This window comes from Episyrphus balteatus, chromosome 3 (genome assembly GCF_945859705.1).
Source record: "Episyrphus balteatus chromosome 3, idEpiBalt1.1, whole genome shotgun sequence".
NCBI lineage: Eukaryota > Metazoa > Arthropoda > Insecta > Diptera > Syrphidae > Episyrphus > Episyrphus balteatus.
The window spans coordinates 88,096,162-88,120,024 of record NC_079136.1 but is presented as its reverse complement, the minus strand read 5'-3'; the positions used below and the strand labels follow the sequence as shown (position 1 = coordinate 88,120,024).

Here is a 23,863-nt window from a genome sequence, read left to right as displayed (position 1 = left end):
ACTTATATTTTGGTTATACCTCTACTCCAAAAATTTTCTCGGCCTACTAGCAAAAAACTAATTTTTTTCTCACTTTTGACTAGTACATGGAGAGTTTCGGAGTTAGATTACTTCTACAATACGATGGTTACAATAACGATTGTGGGCTCATTTTATAGGTAATTATAAGTACTATAATTCATTCTTGAAGAATTATCCAAACAAATCAAAAGTTCGTCAGATATATGAACAAATGTCATTTTGTCCCAACCTTGCGATACAAACCCGCACTTTGACAAACTATAAAATTTTATTTAATCAACTCACGGAATTGTTTTGTATATCATTTTTTAGATAATTTTATTGTTAATAAGTCTTACCTTTGCCATTTTTTGATAAAATGAATAACAATGGAGCTATTCAATAAAAACGATACCAATCTCTTTTCCAAGATGGCGGCTGTTCCCAACCTCCAATTATCCCAACAAATTGACTTTAATGATAAGGACAATCGCCCGAACACATTCCATGAAAAAAATTTTGTCCCGCGAAAAATGCGATTTAAATTACTAATTTCCCTGGGCTAGGATACAAGGGAGACAAATTATGTCATTCAGTGTAATGTATAATGTAGCCACATAATATATATTGATTTGATAAAAAGGTTACCGCAGGGGCTCCAAAAGGAAATAAACTGCTTTTTTAAAAGAAAAATTATAATTTTATCTTAGGGCCCCAAAAAATATTACTTGAAAAATCTTTGCAACCACAAATAATACATTATGGGCCCCAAAAAAGCAAAAAACAACTTCAAGCCAGGGCCCTGCAGGGACCCCAAATGCCTTTACTTCAGTACTTAAAAAAAATTAAGTTAAAAAAAAATTGTTTTTTTTGCCCCAACATAAATACATCAGGGCACAAACTAAAAACATTACGTTATTGGTGGCATTCCGAATATTACATCAGAACAGAGGCTTCAATACCTATTAATTCTTGGCTCCAAAAAAATTATATTATATATTAGGGGCCTCTAAGCACTTAGTTTTGATAATTTTGAGACCCCAAAAATTATTTTTCAGGGGCCCCAAAAGAAATAAACTATGTTTGATGATGGAAAATCAAATGTGTACACATTACTTTAGAACAGAGACCCCAAGAACTATCAATTCTAAGCTAAAAAAATTTTATTTTAGGGGTCTCTTAATATTTAATTTTAGTTTTTCCGGGGCCCCAAAATAAAAAAAAATATGTCTGATGATGGAAACTCAAATATGTATTTATTACTTCAGAACAGAGGCTCCAAGAACTATCAATTCTAAGCTTCAAAAATTTTTATATTAGGGGCCGCTAAATATTTAATTTTGAGGGCCCCAAAATGAATTTTTCAGGGGCCCAACAATAAAAAAAAATTATGTTTGATGATGGAAAATCAAATATGTACATGTACATATTACTTCAGAACAGGGGCCCCAAGAACTATCAATTCTAAGCTAAAAAAAAATTATTATAGGGGTCTCTAAATATATCATTTTAGGCAAAGTGCATTACGAACGTATTAAAACATTAAAATAAACCTAAAAATATATAAGCCATACAAAAAAAATGTATGGCGTATACATACTTTTTTTTGTATCTAAAGGGCCCCCAAATATGAAAGGGGCCCCAAAATTTAGTCTTGCCCCGGGGCCCCGACGACTCAACGTACGCCACTGTTCACGTTATTATTACAAAATAATCATTTTGATCTACATGCCTTTAATTTACAGACCACGTGATCTGTTGAGTTCGTAAACAATAAGAAAAATTTCCAATAATAACAAGCACACCTCGCAAGTTGCAGCATGAGAACAAAAAAAAAATCTATCTATGCCCTGAATTTTTATTTTCGATGTCAACCAAATCAGAGATATCTGTCAACAACTACACACAATAATTGAACCTATATGTATTGTACACTCTTGAGGTTGAGGACAAAAGCAAACAAAAAGAAAAAAAAAAAAAAACATTTTAACAAAACAGCAAGACTTCAACCTTAACCATTCTAATCTATAAGGCTACCACCAAAACATCGACATTGACCTATCAGTACCATTTTATCGATTTGCACATTATTCAAACGCTGACTATCTGCATATGCAATTAATTATTATTATCGTTTCTTTCGTCCGGTATCCGAGAATAAAATGGGAAAACCACAAAATTGTATATAGAGCTCCGCTGCAGGTGAATGGAGTTTATAAAATCAATTTCCATAGACATCCGCGCACCATTCAAGACACTACCTCCGCTAAGACTCAACCACACTACTATGTTATACTGCGCGCGCGTGAAAATAAACACAATTTCACGCAAAAAAAACCTATATCAAATATAACAAGTCATAAATTCACCTACTTAAACGGTGCAAACCGCAAAGAGGCGAAAAAATAATGTCAAACCACCTCGTCCAGTATCCAGCAGTCTCTCCCGCTTCGTTGCTTGCCTCTCTTACACTTGTAGCAGCTAGTTGAATGGTTGCCAATTTTGTCAGTTTTTTTTTGCAATTTTTTTTTATAGCTCAGGTTAGATAAATTGAGCTCCAAAGTTTGTTGCAAAATAGAAGAAGGGGAAAATTACTACTTGAGTTTTTAAACTACTTCCTTGAAACCATAAATTTCCGGTAACAAGTTGCGAAATCCTCCGTTTTCCATGCAAAAAGTTGCGAATTCTTTATTTTCAGAATTTTTTTTTTTCGATTTTTGTCTAAATACATCGGACGCAGTTGGCAACAGTTATTTGCAAAGAACTATCAATACAGATATAACAGACAATTGGAAAATGCTGCAGTTTGCAGTTAATAAGTATGCAAAGAAATTAACACACAGTGTGATAATAAAAACAAAATTAAAGGATTTGCAGCTTGTAGAGGCATGTGGCACACACATGATGTCATTGCGCCAACTATAATGTACACACAGCTTTAGCCATGGGAACGCGGGAGTATATGCGCCACTCGAATCTATACTAAAGCTTAACCAACAATATAAGGTGCTTGCTTTTGATATTGTTCGGCGCGCACCAATGTACACCGCCACCGCACCGCTACCGCCGCGACCCCACCGCTTTATATGACGAGGATTTGCGTGTTGCAATCGATGTTTGGCTTTTTGTTCGGCAATAAATAGAACAGAACCAAATGGTGCGCTGTAATGTGTGCTCGATGTGACGACCAAAGAAGGTCGCCCTCTTCGGCAAGACAATATTGTGTGTTGATGATGGTGGGGGCCAAATGGTGCGACTACTTTGGCCATTTTCAATATGGTGAACTCCTTTACTGCTTCTGATGATACTGCTGCAGATGACTGTGTGTTCATCGTCAGCTCGTAAAGCAATTAAACTGCAATTTATTGATCGTTATGGCTACCATATAGTTGGCTCATAAAAGTGTTTAGGATTCTTTCCTTATTTTTTTTTTTGTATTTTTTTGGTTTTGTTTGTTTTTGAAGTTTCATTTATTTGAACATATTTCTTTGAATACACAATTGGTGGTATATGGATACATTGATAAAGTGACAATCGTTTTTGGAAGTTAAATGTAAAGAGAATGCTTTAACATGGATTCTCCATTAGGTCAACAGCATGCAAGTAAATATGGCAAACGGAGAAGGAAGAAATATAATAAATACCACTTCAATTACTACAGAATATACAATTGTCATGCACTGGGAAAATATGTGCTATTTCAACTGTTGAAATTAAAATGAATACAAAATTTCTATCCGCGATTTTTTTTTTTTTTTTGAAAGGGGTACAAAAATAAAAGTATAAAACTGTTTTTCATAAGTATATTTCAGCTATTACAAATCATAATAATTTTTCTTCACCAATTTGGCGAACAGATATATTTCCACTGCATGATTTACTATGAAATGAAAGAGCTGCCGTAAAAACTCTTATTTAGAAATAATACGAGTCATATTTTTTTGGTAAAAGATTTGACTAATAACTTGATTGTTAAAGCTCCCGCACACTGCAGACTTTCTCTCGACCTATAAGGATACACTCATTGGCTCCTGTTTTTGTAGTTTTTTTTATAGATAGGTCTAGAAATTATTTATATTGAAGTAGGTACAATAGATTAACATGGATTTTTTCTAGAAAATCCAATAAAATAAAATTGAATTTTTTCACCCACAATGTATATCTAACCCAGGTTACTCTGAACTCATATCTGTAAAGCAAACCTTATTTCGAGACTTTGATCCGAAAATATCTGCGTCCGAATGATTTTTTCTCAAAAATCCGAAAAATATAAAATTTAATTTTTTCTACCTTAATGCATAAGCCTGGTTACTGTGAACTCAAACCAAACCTTATTTCGAAACCTTGATCCGAAAATATCTGCGTCTAAATGTTAAAAAAAATATTTCGATTGTGAATAATTCAGCAAACAGACCTCCAAAAAACTTTTGGTTTTCAGCTATGGATAGAGCTTTAAGACACCTTTATTTTGATGCCTCACTCGATTGTTTTGGAAGAAATTTTTGAAAATGTACTTTTTTAGGCAAGGGGTTAACCTTGATTTTTTCTCGAAAATCCGAAAAAAATAAAATTTAATTTTTTCTACCTTAATGCATAAGCCTGGTTACTGTAAACTCATATCTGTAACCCAAACCATATTTCGAGACTTTGATCCGAAAATATCTGCGTCCGAATGTTAAAAAAAAATATTTCGATTGTGAATAAATCAGCAAACAGACCTCCAAGAAACTTTTGGTTTTCAGCTATGAATAGAGCTTTAAGACACCTTTATTTTGATGTCTCACTTGATGGTTTTGGAAGAAATTTTTGAAAATGTACTTTTTTTAGGCAAGGGGTTAACCTTAATTTTTTCTCAAAAATCCGAAAAAAATAAAATTTAATTTTTTCTACCTTAATGCATAAGCCTAGTTACTGTGAACTCATATCTGTAACCCAAACCTTATTTCGAGACTTTGATCCGAAAATATCTGCGTCCGAATGTTAAAAAAAAATATTTCGATTGTGAATAAATCAGCAAACAGACCTCCAAAAAACTTTTGGTTTTCAGCTATGGATAGAGCTTTAAGACACCTTTATTTTGATGTCTCACTTGATGGTTTTGGAAGAAATTTTTGAAAATTTACTTTTTTTAGGCAAGGGGTTAACCTTGATTTTTTCTCGAAAATCCGAAAAAAAATAAAATTTAATTTTTTCACCCCAAATGTATAACCCGTGTTACTGTGAACCCATATCTGTAAACCGAACCTTATTTCGAGACCTTGATCAGAAAATATCTGCGTCTGAATGTTAAAAAAAAAAATATTTCGATTGTGAATAAATCAGCAAACAGACCTCCAAGAAACTTTTGGTTTTCAGCTATGGATAGAGCCTTAAGACACCTTTATTTTGATGTCTCACTCGATGGTTTTGGAAAACTTTTTTTAGGCAAGGGGTTAACCTTGATTTTTTCTCGAAAATCCGAAAAAAATAAAATTTAATTTTTTCTACCTTAATGCATAAGCCTGGTTACTGTGAACTCCTATCTGTAACCCAAACCTTATTTCGAGACTTTGATCCGAAAATATCTGCGTCCGAATGTTAAAAAAAAAATATTTCGATTGTGAATAAATCAGCAAACAGACCTCCAAAAAACTTTTGGTTTTCAGCTATGGATAGAGCCTTAAGACACCTTTATTTTGATGTATCACTCGATAGTTTTGGAAGAAATGTTTGAAAATGTACTTTTTTAGGCAAGGGGTTAACCTTGATTTTTTCTCGAAAATCCGAAAAAAATAAAATTTAATTTTTTCTACCTTAATGCATAAGCCTGGTTACTGTAAACTCATATCTGTAACCCAAACCTTATTTCGAGACTTTGATCCGAAAATATCTGCGTCCGAATGTTAAAAAACAAATATTTCGATTGTGAATAAATCAGCAAACAGACCTCCAAAAAACTTTTGGTTTTCAGCTATGGATAGAGCCTTAAGACACCTTTATTTTGATGTATCACTCGATAGTTTTGGAAGAAATGTTTGAAAATGTACTTTTTTAGGCAAGGGGTTAACCTTGATTTTTTCTCGAAAATCCGAAAAAAATAAAATTTAATTTTTTCTACCTTAATGCATAAGCCTGGTTACTGTGAACTCATATCTGTAACCCAAACCTTATTTCGAGACTTTGATCCGAAAATACCTGCGTCCGAATGTAAGAAAAAAAATATTTCGATTGTGAATAAATCAGCAAACAGACCTCCAAGAAACTTTTGGTTTTCAGCTATGGATAGAGCCTTAAGACACCTTTATTTTGATGTATCACTCGATAGTTTTGGAAGAAATGTTTGAAAATGTACTTTTTTAGGCAAGGGGTTAACCTTGATTTTTTCTCGAAAATCCGAAAAAAATAAAATTTAATTTTTTCTACCTTAATGCATAAGCCTGGTTACTGTGAACTCATATCTGTAACCCAAACCTTATTTCGAGACTTTGATCCGAGAATATCTGCGTCCGAATGTTAAAAAAAAAATATTTCGATTGTGAATAAATCAGCAAACAGACCTCCAAAAAACTTTTGGTTTTCAGCTATGGATAGAGCCTTAAGACACCTTTATTTTGATGTCTCACTCGATGGTTTTGGAAAACTTTTTTTAGGCAAGGGGTTAACCTTGATTTTTTTCTCGAAAATCCGAAAAAAATAAAATTTAATTTTTTCTACCTTAATGCATAAGCCTGGTTACTGTGAACTCCTATCTGTAAACCGAACCTTATTTCGAGACTTTGATCCGAAAATATCTGCGTCCGAATGTTAAAAAAAATATTTCGATTGTGAATAAATCAGCAAACAGACCTCCAAGAAACTTTTGGTTTTCAGCTATGGATAGAGCCTTAAGACACCTTTATTTTGATGTATCACTCGATAGTTTTGGAAGAAATGTTTGAAAATGTACTTTTTTAGGCAAGGGGTTAACCTTGATTTTTTCTCGAAAATCCGAAAAAAATAAAATTTAATTTTTTCTACCTTAATGCATAAGCCTGGTTACTGTGAACTCCTATCTGTAAACCGAACCTTATTTCGAGACTTTGATCCGAAAATATCTGCGTCCGAATGTTAAAAAAAAATATTTCGATTGTGAATAAATCAGCAAACAGACCTCCAAGAAACTTTTGGTTTTCAGCTATGGATAGAGCTTTAAGAAACCTTTATTTAGATGTCTCACTTGATGGTTTTGGAAGAAATTTTTGAAAATGTACTTTTTTAGGCAAGGGGTTAACCTTGATTTTTTCTCGAAAATCCGAAAAAAATAAAATTTAATTTTTTCTACCTTAATGCATAAGCCTGGTTACTGTGAACTCCTATCTGTAAACCGAACCTTATTTCGAGACTTTGATCCGAAAATATCTGCGTCCGAATGTTAAAAAAAAAATATTTCGATTGTGAATAAATCAGCAAACAGACCTCCAAGAAACTTTTGGTTTTCAGCTATGGATAGAGCCTTAAGACACCTTTATTTTGATGTCTCACTCGATGGTTTTGGAAAACTTTTTTTAGGCAAGGGGTTAACCTTGATTTTTTCTCGAAAATCCGAAAAAAATAAAATTTAATTTTTTCTACCTTAATGCATAAGCCTGGTTACTGTGAACTCCTATCTGTAAACCGAACCTTATTTCGAGACTTTGATCCGAAAATATCTGCGTCCGAATGTTAAAAAAAAATATTTCGATTGTGAATAAATCAGCAAACAGACCTCCAAGAAACTTTTGGTTTTCAGCTATGGATATAGCTTTAAGACACCTTTATTTTGATGTCTCACTCGATGGTTTTGGAAGAAATTTTTGAAAATGTACTTTTTTTTAGGCAAGGGGTTAACCTTGATTTTTTTCTCGAAAATCCGAAAAAAATAAAATTTAATTGTTTTTATCTAAACGCATAGGCCTGGTAACTGTCTCCTATCCTATCTGTAAACCAAACCTTATTTTAAGACTTTGGTCCGAAAATACCTGCGTCCGAATGTAAAATATTTCGATTGTGAATAGGTAACTCAGCAACCAGACTTACAGGAAAGTTTTGGTTTTCAGCTATGAATAGAGCTTAAGGAGACCTTTATTTTGAAATCGCACTCGACTGATTTGGAGAAAATTTTTTGAAATTTGTAACATCGGATTTTGAAATTTTCCTTAGTTTTCTACATACATATATGCACCCCTTTGAAAAGTCAAGCAAACCCGAAAAAGTAGCATCATCTACAGTGATTGTAATCTTCAAAAATACAGTAATACAATTGTGAAAGGCGTTGATTTTTATTTTTCTGTAATACAAATAATTTTAAACGAAAGAGTTGAGTAGCAAACCTTTTTTTTTAACGTTTATATTTTTTATTATTTAAAGTATATCTCTATGTTGTTCGAAGAATTATGTTAACTCCATAAGAAAGTGGTTTAACGGATAATAATATCGGTGAATTTTGTATTCACGTTGCGACAAATGAGAATTACTTTTATAGAAAAAGCGAAAATTGTACCAAAGAAATTTATGTTTCCTATGTCCCATTTCCAGGAACCTATGGAAATTTTAATCCCCATAGCTATCAAAATCATCTTCGACTCACAACAAAAGTGAAATTTCAATTTGACCCTCTCTTTTGGTTCACATAGTACTAATCTCTCAACAAATCTTGTTTCTATTTCTTTAGTACACTACAATTGACCAAGTTAATTAATTGCATGTCAATTTCTTGTGGTACAAAGAAAAACAACTAAAAAAAGAGAGAGAGAGAGTGAAAGAGTGTCTATTAGATCATGCAATAGAAAAAAAAAAACTAAATTCATAAATAACCTTTTTGGTCTTCGCAAAGCCAAAGACATTCATCGAACAATGCAATTATTTTTCTTGTTATTCCCTAAAAGCAAGAGCAAAGTTAATTAACGAATTGCTATTTAATGGATTAATATGGGGCGACGACGACGACACGAGGTACAACGACGTGACGCTTGTATACCTTGCAACATCCAATGTCCCCCTCTCTAATGCCGACCTCAGAGCTTGATATTGCTGCCATAAAAGTGCAATTCTTATCTGGATTAACCCCGATATACTCTAACCTAAAACGGTATATATACAGAAGCAAAAAAAAACATATGTGGACAGTTCGACTGGAGTTGAATTTATGCAAGGATGTACAGAATTGACAGCCATTTTGACAGTTCAGTTAATTAAACCTTTCAATGTGTCAAAAATTCTTAACGTGGTCCAAACGTGGACAGTTGGTAGTGAGACCTTGTTGCTTTGGTGTGTGTTCCAGCATCCAAAATGGGTTTATTCAATTGTTTGACCATGGTTGCCAAGTTGAATATTTTTGGAATGCCCAGGAGAATGTATACAGAACCAAAAATTCAGTACATAGATTTAAATCATAACTTACCTATACTGATCGAAAAATAACAAAAGTGGTAACCATGTGTGTGGCAGCAACCAATTCTCTGAATTACGCTATTCTATAAACTCTTAGATATGAGGAAACGTGAATTTATTTCTTTAAATCTAAATGATTAATAGACTCTCTTAACGAAACACAAAGGCTTGTAAGTTGTTCACACTGAATAATTGTTGAATAGCGCCCAGGGGTTGTGTTCAAACAAACAAATAGACTCTCATTCAAAATGTAGGGTGTGTTCGAGAAGTCGAATATTAGAATTTTCAAATAAAAATTAAGTCACTTTTTGACACTTCATTACAAGGAGTAAAGTAATTACAACTACAACAACGATGACGACGGACGCCTGCCAGTGAATATAGTTGGACATTGGCAATGTTAAATGTACAAGTACTATACTATAGGTACTTTAATCAATAAAAGTGAATTATTGGCTGGAGGGAGGGCCAGTTTTTTTTGAATAAAATAATTGGGTTTGCCGGAGGTTCTAATAGTTAGCTACTGTCGTTTTCGTATGTGGTATAATACGTTGGCAGAAACAATTTGAAGGTGGGCTTGGTTGTGATCTTAGAGCATAAAATATTAGAATGAGAAGTTAGATTAACTTTTGAACTAAAGTCAACCAAATTTCCAAATTGACCAAAGTTTGGGCCCACCAACGGAGGAGAGACAGAGGTTCACCGTTTGAGTGAAAAAAAAAAATCATGAATGGAATGGAAATTGGTCAGAAAAATTAAAAATAACTCATGAATTATTACATGTCAAAGTTCTCCGACACTTTCTTATGAGCTTTGTCATACTGTGAGGAGGGCAGATGTGAATTTTACTTTATCAATCTTAAAGGGGAGAATAAACAAATAGTTGAATCGCTATTTTAGTGGGAAATTTTATTTTTCTCCTATCAAGACCCTCGCAACAGAAAATTGTAGCCTAGGAGTTCATTTATATAATAAACGGTAGTTCTATTTGGGCCATAATATTTTATGAACACCTTATGTGGGCTACTCCACAGTAAAGTTCTACACTTAGAAGCAAAATGGAATCAAACTTTGTGTTCTGTAAAATCGATAATTGATCAGGATGTAATTGACATACATTAATGTTAATGGTACCATTGAAAAGCTTGAAACAATTGCTTTAAGTCAATGCTTAGAACTTAAAAATTCGTTCAATTTATAAAGATCCCATAAACATAAATAAAATATGTAAGCAAAAAAAAAGATTGCAATTGAAACAGAGAGTACATATCTGGAAAATTTAACATTACAAAAAATTAAGTATGCATTTTTATGTTTTTACCAACAATTCAACGTAAAAAATTCAAGTTTTAAAATGAGACCATGAGACTGTGAAGAAAAAGTATTTTACCCATTGAAACTTTTTGTTTTTAGTAGGTATGTATATATAATTTATTTGATTAAGTTTTTTTGCTCCTAAGTGTAAATGGGTGCCTACGCCGCCACACAATGGGCCCAAAGAATCATTTGCGTCTCAAAAATGGTTTTTATGAAATTTTAATTTTTGGTAATTTCTTTACGGAAATGAATCAAGGGAAAGTCAATCTGTATGTTTTCATTGAAAATTGATTTTTAAAATGAGTTTCTCTATTACAAAATAAAAAAAATAGCTACTTTGTTTGAGTAACAAAATAAATCAAATCTTCACGATACGTTTTCAAAACTATATTTGAATAAATTATATAAGTGTTGTATGTCATTGGAAAGCTTATTTTAACTTGCTGAAAATAAAAATTTAAAAAATATGTTTTTAATTAATATTATTTTTTTCACACCATAAGCTTTTATTTGCAGTTTTTTAATTTCGAATTGAGTTTTAAATGTTTCCGCTGTCTTCCGCTGTCTACTTTGGGCTTCGGCTTTGGGGGAATGACAAAGTATCAGTCCTTATATTCAGAATGTGATTTTGTGTTAATTTAGCCTTCTCACATTAATTGGAAAACTCGCGATATTTAACCCCTCGGAAACCATATAAAGCCGCGATTTAAAGCTGCCAGACTTTTGAATTCGTTATTAAAACGCATAGGGCTATAAAACTGCATACTCACATTTTAGTTATACCTCCACTCCCAAAATTTGCTGTGGGTTCTAAGACTTAGTATATGCACTCGAAATTGAAGATATTTGTACTATTAGAAAAAGTCTAAGGTAGCAGAAAAATGTTAGAATTTTATATTGTAATTGTTGAAAAAATTTCATCTATGGAAAAAGTTACATAGAGATTTTATTTACTGATTTGATTTTACTCGAAGATTTTCAAAAGAGCCGTTTAAAGTATTTAATTAAGAAGAATTTTCGTGAAAATTGACAACCAGTTTTTTTTGTTTGTCTTTTTTTGCTCTTTTCTCAAAAGCGTAGTTTTTTGACTATTTCACTTTGCCATACAAACGACTTTATTTAAAATGAGTATAATCAATATTTTTCTTATAATTTTTCAATAAAATAGCTTTAATTTCAAATAACGTAACACAAACAAACTACATTGAAATGTATTTTTTCTTCATTTTATACTCATAAAAATAATTAAGTAATTTTTAGACACGAAAGGAAGGCCTTTATAAAATTAAGAAACCAGTTTTATCTTATTTTGCAAAATTTGAGAAAATAATCTTTTAAGATACAAAAGTTATAGATTTTTGAGACGTTCTAGCCTTGTCAAAATCGTATTTTTTTAGGCTTTGAATAAACGTTTAATACTTAAATAAAAATATTAGCTAAAAAAACAGTGTGTCAAATAATTTATTAAACATTTCAGGAAATATATTCCTAATTTGAGTTAATTATTTTCAGACTCGAAGAAATGACAGAGTTTTGGAACGCCATAGTCGATCCGAAATTGTACTTTTTGAACTTTGCCTAGCTTTTCAAAGCTCAAAATTAATTGGCATTTAAAAAAACTACGCTCAATGATTTTTGATACATTAAAGATAATGTGTTCCAAATTTGGTTTAATTATTTCAGGAGACAAAAAAGTTACAGACATTTTTAAATACCCAAATCAAGCGAAAATCGTACTTTTTGAACTTTGAATAATTTTTAAAAGCTTAAAAACAATTTTAATTTAAAAAAAAGTAAGTTGAATGATTCGTTATATATCAAAGGCATTATATTCCAAATTTGAAGCAATTATCACAAAAGACAACAAAGTTACAGATTTTTGAGACGCCTAAGGCCATATGGGCCCACTGTGCGCCGATTCCTCATCCCTAGAGTTATTGAAGGATTAAGTCCTAAATGTTCAAAGCTCCTGCCGTTGGTTGGGGAAACTGTCCGATATAGAAGTAAAATCTGTAGAACCAAATGCAAACCTTGGACATGGGAAATTCAAATGTCGACGAACGAAAATTTGGCAGTGAATTTTTGAAGTTCTGTGTGGACGAGATATAAAGCTGAAAATGGCAGAAAGAACAGAAATAGCAGCTGTCTGGATGCGATTTTATGATAAGTGATATACTAAGACAAAAAGTCATGGACTTTAAACACTAACGAGTAACTTGTTATAATCCGCATTCGGGATGGATTGGAAAACATAACATGCGAATAGGCCGACAAAGGAAAAGTCTTATGATAAGTGTTCGTACTACGACGCAGCATGAAGGCTATAAGCGCTTCGTCAATCAGAAAGCGTAGCCCGCACGAAAACACATCTGGCAAAGGACACAGGCTGATTGACTCTGTACTGTAAAGAGCGAAATGTTATCATGAAACCGTAAATCATCAAACAGTCTCTTAAATTGATCAACATGAGCGTAGCTAGAGATTTTGTCTAGGGTGGGCCAGATGATATCGTCCACTTGAAGCCATAACCGCATTAATGCGCAATTTTTTTTACTTTACTTCTTCATTGGCAAATAATTCGCCAATCTCTGTTTATTTTTAATAACTTGAAATTTGCCAAAACTTTATTTATAATAAAAGCCCTGTTTCATTCGAGGTGCTAGTTTACTCGTTAGTAGAAATCTAGTACAACAACTACACTTTCATATGTCCTCGAGTAGAAGATCATGTGTTAATTGTAGTACTAGATCTACTCATGAGTAAACTACCACCTCCAATGGGACGGGGCTAATATATTCGATCGATAAATACGTTGTTCAAAATAATAGAATGATTCAATCTCAATCCAAAATAGAATTTAAAAAAATAAAATGTTTAGTCTGAGTAAGAAACAAACACAAAATAAATAGGTCGTCTTAAAACAACGCCTAAAATTATGGCTTTTAATGCTCTCTAAACTACATTTCCTCAAATTGAGATATAAGGTCGAATATTTAACTAAATTCAAATAACAAAATGTATTTCATTCCATTATCTTTATAAATGTGAAAGCATTCCACCAATTTATAAACGTTGAGCCCTTTATGTGACGGTACACCCCCCCTTAAGGTGCTCTTGAAACTTAAGCCGCATGTGTACGTCCAAACTAATGTCGTTTTCTATAATTGACGAGATTCAGAATCAGATTTGTGAATCTGACGGCTGAAAGAGGGGGTGAAGAGGGGAAAAGTGGACAAATCTCAGATTTCATGATCTATTTGCGAATTGAGATTGAGACTCAAAAAAATGAATCCGAGATTCAAAAATCTGAATCTCGAATTTTATCAAGATTCACACATTTGTCTGAACATTTCTTGTTGTTTTATTTTAAAATGTTTTTTTTTTTTTATATATGAACAGATGTCGTGCACAATTACAAAACTAGATTACTAGAGATTTTTACACAAAAATCTCAAAAGCAAATAGAAAACGACATAAAATATAAAATTTTCAAAAAAAATTGTTATTCGAGGGTAATTATGTGACTTTAAGGCCGTGTGTGCATTGGGTTAAATTATTTAGCCGAAAATAAATTTTAGACATTTGAATGTCTGGTGAATAAAAAAATTATCTTTGGCTTAATTCAGCTGAATGAATTTGGATAAATTATTAACGTAGATAAATATTTGTTTTCTGCAAATCAAAAGAATTAATGATGTTAAAAAAAATTATAAATATTAGCAATTAACAAACTTCCAACACGCGTTGTCCTGTGAGTTTTATTTTTGTGTTGCCACTAACAATTTTTTTCATCATCAATAAAATCAATTATGTAATGTAGGTATATTGAAAAATTTAAATGTTCCCTAATACACACTCATATTGTTGTACTGCTTTCTCAATTTTCTTTCTTTATTTTCGGTTCTTGATTAGTTATTGAAAAAAATACAAAAAAAAATTCTGCAAAAAATGTATCTTCTGAAGATAAAAATTTAACCGGCTCCCAGAATAAATTTTTGACAATTGAAATTGTCTTTTCACCTCAAATGTTTCAAAAATGTATTAACTTTAAATTAAATAAGCTGAATCCGACCTTTAAGTCTGCTCATATAAACGGGGTATTTACAAATTCTCAGCAAGCGATATTATAAAAAAAATGTCAGTGGGAGCTAATATCGGACGAAAAGTTCCGTAGTACTGTTGATTTCTCTAGGGTGGGCCATGGATTTTCTAGGGTGGGTCTGGCCCACCCGGGACCCCCCCTTCCTACGCGCATGTTGATCAAGTTACGTCCGTCGTGACTGACGCCAGGCATTCATCTAATTTCCCGAATGGTCGAACGTTCCGATAAGACAACATTTCCTCGGTACTACAACAATGTTGTAGGACTTAAACAATTTGCAAAATACTGCCAGAACTTTTGGTGCCCATAGCTAGAATTTAATCTCTCACTACAAGCTTAAATCAACCACCTGATCAGGCTCTATTAGCTTGGTTTTTTTTGCTATAGTGCAGATCGCGCTAGATTTAAGCTTCAATACGAAATTCTCTCGAAAACCTTAGCTCAGCTGAAATTTGGAGTGAATGTATGTGAGAAGCTAAAGTCTGGGTCTATCTGAGTACCAGGCCTCAGGTGAGGAATATTTATCATCGACCAAATCATTAATACAGAGCGATCCATCATTGTCTGGCAACCTCGATAACATCGTACTTGAAGTTATAACATTGGCATTATCGGAATTCCTTAAAGACTAACGTTAATAATACTTAAACATACATAATACACATAATACTTAAAAACTACGTTAATTGGGTACAAAATATTCAAAACACCGTATAGACAGCTATTATTTAATATTGAAAATTTGTCTTGCTGAACTTTTAGATTACAATTTTGTTAAGTAGTCAGAAATTTTGTTCATTTGGGATAAAATATATTCTAGGACAATGGCATCACTCCTTCCAATCGCTATTCTTCAGACTAACATATTTAAGCTTTAAAGTTCTCTATCAAAGAACCAACCAAGGCCTTTAGATCATTTCAGCTCTACTCTGCTGTATGAGGCAGATGCATGGATTATATTGGTATAGCACGAAGGAGTGTAAGAAGACAAACTATTGAAGGCTTTACAGTGACATCGCCCCAAGACAAACAACTTTCAACCAATATTCCTGAAGAAAATGTTTTTAGGTTGTGGAGGCTGGGATTCGATTCGAACCAGTGGCGTATTGAGGGGGGGGGGGCTCAGGGGGCTCAAGCCCCCCCCCCCCAAAGTCTTTAAGATCATGTTTTTATTTAGCTGATTTCATCATAATGTACATGATTAACTAAAACTTGTTCGTAAATCTTCGAGATTTAGAGGCAGCACAGATGCTCGAGCACCCTCCAAATTCTGATTGTTTGATTAAGAGCCTTAGCTGACGATGAGGATTGTGATAATTTTTTTTTTCGGATTTCCAGTCCAATTCCGAATTCTTTAGATAATTTTTTTAGTATTTTGACGTCCAATTACATCACCGTTAAATTTTTGCAAAACTTCTTATGCAATCTCAAAACGCCGTATTTGATCAAATATTTACTTTTTTTTAATAATATTTTTCTCAAAGATATTGGAAATAGAAATTTTTGATATCTCAAAATCTAAGTGGTCAACAGGTTTCTTTAAGAAAATTGCAGTATTGTGCTTCCTATTTGGATTAAAGAGCTACATATTACGAAAAAGCATATATATTTCGGATTAAACATCAAAAAGAATTTCATTTAAAATTAGTTTTTGTGACTTTCACGTTCTGCATTTCACTTTTTGCGTATTCACTTGCTGAAAGTGAAATAGGTGTTCCGCATTTTTTCACTCATTTAGATTTTCAATTCAATTTAGAATTCAATTCACTATATTTCTGTTCGTGAATTTGGGTGCCCTTTCCAATGAATTGCAGTAATATCACTTTAGAAACAGAATAAAATTGGAAGATCCTTCAGTTTTGACAGTTAGAAGCAATTTCGAAGTTTTCGAAACCGATCGAAATGAAGAATATTGATATTTCATTTCACGTGAAATTGAAAAGTGATTTGAATTCACTTTCGTTCGAATTGCGGAACATGGTCGTATATAACGAAAATATTGATAAGTATAGCCCAAAAACTCTTGACGTGATATAAATTAATCTGTAAACAGTTTTGGATTCAGCACATGACAAAGTTCGAACGAAATAAAGAGTTTTTTTTTAAGGATGACTCAACTCCTTGCTGTTTGTGTAAAATGTTTGGGACACAAGAACTTTGAAAAAACACTAGGTACTCTGAATGTGAAAGGAGGAGACAGTAGTACGAATCTGTCGAGAGCATTATAATGCAACTAGGTATACCACTTTCAGTACCGCAGCACAGCGTTTAACTCTCGATCAAAGATTAATAAAAAGAAATCAAAATTTTTTTCACACATTTACCCTCTAAAAAATTTTTGAAAAATTTTCCAGCCCCCTCCAAATTTTTTTCTGGATACGCCACTGATTCGAACCCAGATCTCTGGCTTCATATTCCGTCGCAGGTACCATTGCAACATGACCCATGAGGCACTAAAAATAATGTCCCACTCAAATAAAATTAATGCAAACAAAGAAAAATTTCACTAAAACTTTAGTTTTTTAGTATTTGTTAAGCTAACTTAGTTCTGACATTCATTTTCTTGTTTACTTAAAGAAACGAGTATATTTGTGACATTTTTATACTGCTACCATTGATCGTATACTCACCTCCAATTATGTCATTACACATCTTTGCAACAATATTGCAAATTGATTTCTATCCAAAGGCAATAGACATTTAAGAAGAAGAAAAAATGTAAATTGAAGAAAATTGTGAGAAAGCTCAAAATAGTAGGATTATGACAGCATCAAAAATGTTACATTGTAAATTTAAAGACTTAATAAAATGAAACTACTAAACACTTACCATTGAATGCCCAAGGTATTCGGCTGCATTATCAGAAATATATAAGAGTTTTCCATTTTGCGTTAGCATCATTAGAAATCCAGAGAGGGCCTGAAAAGAAAAACAAAAAAATTTCAATTTTATATTGTGATTTAAAACAAATTTCAACAATTGGTTATTTTATCTGTAAGAACCCTACAGCAAGTTGTACTCCAAATTAATTACAGAATTCGCATTCAAAATCAGACATTTAACACTTAATCCACACCCAGAAAAAAACCAGCCATTTTACCGCCTCTGTACTCAATTAATTAAATACACTCCTTCTCTCATTAACTTTACGTCTAAATTGTTTGAATGATCAAGAAAAGTCAGAAGAAAAAAAAACAAATTCCCAATGCCATCAGTCTGTCAGTCCGGATAATGTTTGATTTAATAATAGTCCAGCCCTTTCTCCAAACTCTTAGCGTTATTTCCATCTGTCTGTTTCGCTACGAAATTATACGAAATTTTCTAATCAGCAATTTTCATTTCACCGCAGCCGCCACCACCAAGCAAAGTTACAACAACAATCAAATAGAAAAAGAAAAATCGCAAAGAGATGAACACCACCACTACTCGAGGCGCGCTCTATAGCAGATTTAGTTCCCATAATCAAAACGAAAACTTGACTTCAACCAGATAGAAAAAAAAGCAAAGAAAAAAGAAAATTTCACTATAGGCCTTCTTGCACCAATAGAGTTCCTTCCTTTCCACAACTTGCAAAATGTATGTTCCAAGGTAATTACAAATATATACGGTGGAAATGTCTAAGACGCGAGGAGCAGCAGCTCCCTGGACCACAGAGATTACAAGCCGAAGCTATTTGGTCTTTGCCATAGTGCAGACATAGAAACAAAAAGATACTTTTTATAGATACTTTATAAGACGAACATATAGTTGGGCTGGCTGTTGTTCCGCTCTCTGTTGTCCTGATGCAGATAACGCTGCTGGTACTATAAGCTGGTTATAGCAAAGCCATCGACTAGCTTAAGCGTGGAAACTAGGTTAGCCGAGTGGATAAGCTACAAAACAGTCATTTTGCCCCAAGTATCTATGTGCATCTTTGTGCTGGTCCGGAATTGGTGCTATTAATTAGTGAATCTTGAAACGCAAAAACCATATTTATCGCTTAGAGAGATACAGAGAGAGTGAGAGGGAAAAGAGCATTATAGGAATAAAAAGAGCTACATCGCAGAGATATATTCATTCAGGCCAAAGTGAAAATTGCTTGACCTTTTGCTTTGAGGGTGCTCGCGATCTGAGAGTTGAGATCTTCTCCTTGGCTATGGACACTTATGCAAAGAATTCCCTAACTATGATGATAGTTTCAACAATGAGATCTCTAAGAAACAAAACAAAAAAATAAAAACATCAAACCCTTCAAAGACAATCCCAAATAGAAGAGCGCATAACACTCCACTCCCAAGAATCAATCTCGACAGAGTTAAAAAAAAAAAAAAAAAAAAACTATAGTTCCTCAGAGCCTCGTAATGATGTCTTCCAGAAACAACTCTATTAAATTGATTTACGTAGAAAAAATATGCAAGGCTCGCTCTCTCTTTCTTGGTGCGCGCCAGAGATCGATCTACATTCGTGACTGAATTAACTATGCGCTAGGTTAGAAATGATGATGAAGGAAAAGCAGTTCTGTCCTGGTCGTTGTTTCTTCTAAAGTGATGCTAGGCTATAAGCCAGAACCTAAAAACAATCTAGGATTGTGGATTTGGACTCTTATATGGCGGTGGTGGTGGCTGTAGCGACGCGACGAGCTGTGTAACACTGTGGTCAATGATTAAATAATGGTTCATCCAGTGGTATGGAATAGATTGGGGTTTGTGCAGTTTCGAGTGTTGTGGGCTCTCGAGATGGTTGTGTAAATAAAAGTGCAGCGTGAAGGTGGGCGACCGCACATATCATAATTTGTTTGGTTTTAGTTGGTTGGAAATTCCGCGCGCACACTGATTTATTGGTAGTTCCCACGATCGGTTTGGTGATCTGGTTTTGAGATTTTTTTTTTTTATTTTTAATGCCACTTAATGTCATTTAAACCAGAGATTTTGATATTTATTTTCATGGTTTTTTTGGGGGTTCACTAAAAATGCAAGTGGTGTTGATGGTGATTCCCACACTCAATCGGTCAATCGCATTAACACAGTTTATGCAACCTTAAGTATATTCATTGGGCAACATAAAAAAAAGAACGAATGAAAGAAGAGAGTGCGAATTATAAATCAGCTACTGAGTGCTCTTCTGCAGAATCCTGCGTCGGGATGAATTTCATCAAGTGAAATAATCCGGATTGAATTTTCAGGGCTATTCTTTTTTGAAAGAATGTATATATTATCTGAAAGATGAATCATTTTATGAGAATTTAAACTTATTGAAGATATTATTTCAAGGAATTTGCAAAAGTTTTAGAAAATCTTTATTACTATAAGTACTCCGGAGGAACATCGACTGACTGCTCAGTAATTTAAAACATTATAATTTAATTTCTGTACCTAAATGAATAGTTCTATTCGCTACAAATTCATATATCTTTAAACCAAAATTGGTTTTTGAGACCTGCAGCCGAATTGTATCTGCTTCTAAACTTGATATACCTACATATTTGGATTCCAAGTAACTCATAGTAACTACAAGAGAAAAAGAACGGAATATGGGATTCCAAACAAAAAAAATTCACGAGCATTTACTTGTTCTGCTTATAATAAAAATTGAATGAAACACATATAAAAGCTTTTTAAAAAATCATAAAAGAATTTTTTAGAAAATAAAAAAAAAACTGAAAAATAATATAAAATTTGGTTTGAAGTTACAAAAATATGTCTTTAAATGGTTTCCAGCTCCAAACGATGTAAGCCATTTTATTTCATGAAAAACAAATAATTTTAGAAAAGTAAAATTGAAAATGGTAGGAGAATATTTCAAAAAGAGGTAAGGCCGGTTTACGGACGATGATTTTACGTGATAACGTCGTCAGAAAACATGTTGTGTGCTTTTGTTTAAAATGAGTCAATGGAAGCGTTTACTTATTTTAACCAATCATAATTTACAAGAAAAAGCTAAATAAAATACCTTTTTTATTTTCTCATTATATATTAATTTTTTTATTTTAAATGCTTACAAAAAAATTATGCAATTTAAAAGCCAAGTATTTCTTTTTAAGAATAAAACCTTTTTTTAATTTTTACAATGCGCAAAAAGTAAAAAATAATTTATTGAAAACAATCATTTTCATCAAAAAAAGCAAAAAAAAAACATGAATTTTTATCTTTTCACGTCATTAATTCGTTTTTTTTTCCCTAACAAGCTGTTAAAAATTTTATACTATCTGAAAGCTTATTGTCTTAGCTCATATATATATACATCGATCAGGTCTATGAGACATCTACAAAAAAAGCTAGAATTTTTTGAACTCGATCAAATTTCATTAAAAAAAGCAAAAAAAAAAAACATTTATTTTTATGTTCTCATGCTATTAAATGAATTTTTTCCCTAACAACCTATAATATATTATACCATGTGAAAGCTTATTGTTTCACCTTTCAAATGACGTATCAATCTCATTTCAAAGATGCCTACAAGAGAAGTTAGAATTTTTTAAAGTCAACCATGTCGAATTTCCAGACTGAGATTACGGTACTTCCCACACTGGTGGCTGTTCGGGGGGCAACAGATCTCCACTGGTGTTTTGAGGTTTTTCGCAAGTTTCTTCATTTAACATTGTGTAGCTTGAAGTTAGTCTACCGTTATGTGTGAAATACCAAATGAAAGGTAATTGTATCAGGATGCTCATAAAAGCTTAATAAAATTTCTATCTGCTAACCTATCTGTTCTATCTGTTATAACCTGTTGAATTCTAAAATTTTATTTTACCGTTATCTCAAAATTGTGTTTACGAAAATGATTGAAACTTAGCACACATATAGTCGTAGTCATGGTCTCTCATTACTCCATATACTTTATTCCTGTATCTATTAAAGAAAAAAAAAGATAAAAATAAAAACGATGAAAATCGGTTAAAAACGGTCAAAAACGTGTTTTTTAAAAACTTGTTTCTTCCGTTATTCAGTCAAAACTCACTAAACGATTCCAAGTTTTTGCACATGTATGCATATGGCCAAAACCTACTATAACCTTTTATAAGTTTTAGATTTTTTGATCGCTCCCAAAAAAAGCTAAAAATAAAAAATTACCCAAAAATACCCCTAAATATAAAGGTGTTTTTCAAAAATTCATATTTCGAAACGCAGAGTGTTGTAGTTTAGGCTGCAGCTCGAGAAGGAGATAAGCAGACACACACTCAGACAGACATATTTGCGAGCCTCACTTTTTTTGCATTATCTATCATCGTAATAATTTCATAATGTCTTATTGTTATTTCGACTTCGATTTTTATCCGAATCCTAATCTTACCCTTTAGTTCCTATCGCAAGTAAAAATAACAGGATTTCATTTGTATTTTGATGTCTCACACGATGCAGCAAATATTTTAAAATGCATTTTTTCGACAAGAATTATAGAATTTTGTGTTTGAAAATCTAAACAATTTTTTTTTTTATTTTTGACCTAAAAAATAGCCTTTTCACTATTAACATAAAATCATATTTCTGCTTTTGAATTATAATGATGATAAGTTGTTAAAATTAGTTTGTCATACGTATTTTGATAAAACTTTTGACGTGATAACGGTTTTTAAATCGTTGCATACACGAAAAACCATGACTCAACCTCACGTTCCATTTGCAGTTAGCAATGTGTTTTAATTGCAATTTCATATTAACATAAACTGTTATACATAGATGGAAAAATCTACTACAGCTCATTTGAAAGGTTATATTCTAAACGTGAGGACTATGATATGATTTTTAAAAATTTAATCATTAAACAGGGTAAATAAGGTTTGAATACGATTTTTAGCCAAATAAATTTATTTTCTAAACGCTAGGTCGTAGAGAGTTTATTACGAACTTGCTTTGGTAACGCGGTGTTTTACGGTCGCCATTCCCGATCAAAAAACCAAAAGGATAGGTTTATCCACTTTTTTCATGCATAGGTAAACCTATGCTAAATAACGTAGCCTACCAACTATTACCCTTCGAGTATTCATTAATTTTTTATTTTTTTTTAAATCAGCATTTTACTACATAGATACTACTTCTAAAAATACAAATGCAGTTCTGAAAGGCTAGAAAAATTTAATATATATAATATGTATAGAAAAATTACCTAATAAAAAAAGGATTATCTAATAAAAATTTTTTTTTCGTTATTTATGGATTATTCTCAACAATGTTATACCATTTTGAAAAGAGAACTGAAAACACCAACTTTTAAGATAACTTGCTAAATAACTTGAAAAATAGGAAAACTACTTTCTTTATCAGGCTCACTAATGAGCGTTCTGGTACCACACTGGTACTAAGAAATTTTATTTTTAAGATCCAATTTTAAATGGAAATAAAACAAATTCATGGAATCGAAGTAGATTTACGGCCGGTTTGTTCACACTCGATTATCTTTTAACCAAAGATTTTTCTATGGAATAATCCTTGATTAAAAGATAATCGACTGTGAACAAACTGACCCTAAGCACAGTACTTTTTAATTTTTGATTTTTGATAATGGCAAAGCAAAATAGCCAAGAAAATAAAAATAAGATAAAGAAAGTAGTTTTCCTATTTTTCAATTTTCTCAAAAACTAGAAGGCATAGAAACATATGGTTTTCAGTATTTGATAAGGAATTTATTGAGGTAGTTTACTTTATCAATTTATCCAGTAATGAAACCCAAAGTCTTGACAAAAATAGTATTCAATGTATTTTTTTAAACTTCTTTTTCACAATTGTTGACTTTGAAATCGATTATTTCGAAAACAACTGTTTAAAATAACTTGGTTTAAAAACTATAATTAAGTGTACAATTCTAGCTTTTGAAAAAGGTATCATTCATAACTTTAAGTGTTGCCATTGTTTTTTAATAATTTTTTGTTTGATTTTTTAGAAGATTGCCCCTCCCGCCTAAAGGGGGGGACATAGACCCTCCCTCCCAGAACAAAAAATGATTGTATTGAATACATCTACTAAAAACCGTTTTAAATTCTCGGCGCCTAAGTTATCGTACTCGAGCCTTGCGTTGATATGAATTTTTCTCGAAAAAAAAACGTTTACGGGGGGAATCTCGAAAAAGGAAGCGAATCCGATT

The 23,863-nt window shown here is 32.4% G+C and overlaps 1 protein-coding gene across 2 annotated transcripts in view; it reads right to left on the bottom strand.

The window, feature by feature from the left end:
- LOC129913448 (uncharacterized) overlaps nt 1-23,863 on the bottom strand; it is a 146,860-nt gene that overhangs the window by 25,381 nt on the left and 97,616 nt on the right. For both annotated transcript variants that reach the window (XM_055992136.1, XM_055992137.1), the window contains one exon: nt 17,636-17,725. In XM_055992136.1, coding sequence (XP_055848111.1) covers nt 17,636-17,725 — 90 coding nt within the window. The remainder of the gene's footprint in view (nt 1-17,635; nt 17,726-23,863) is intronic.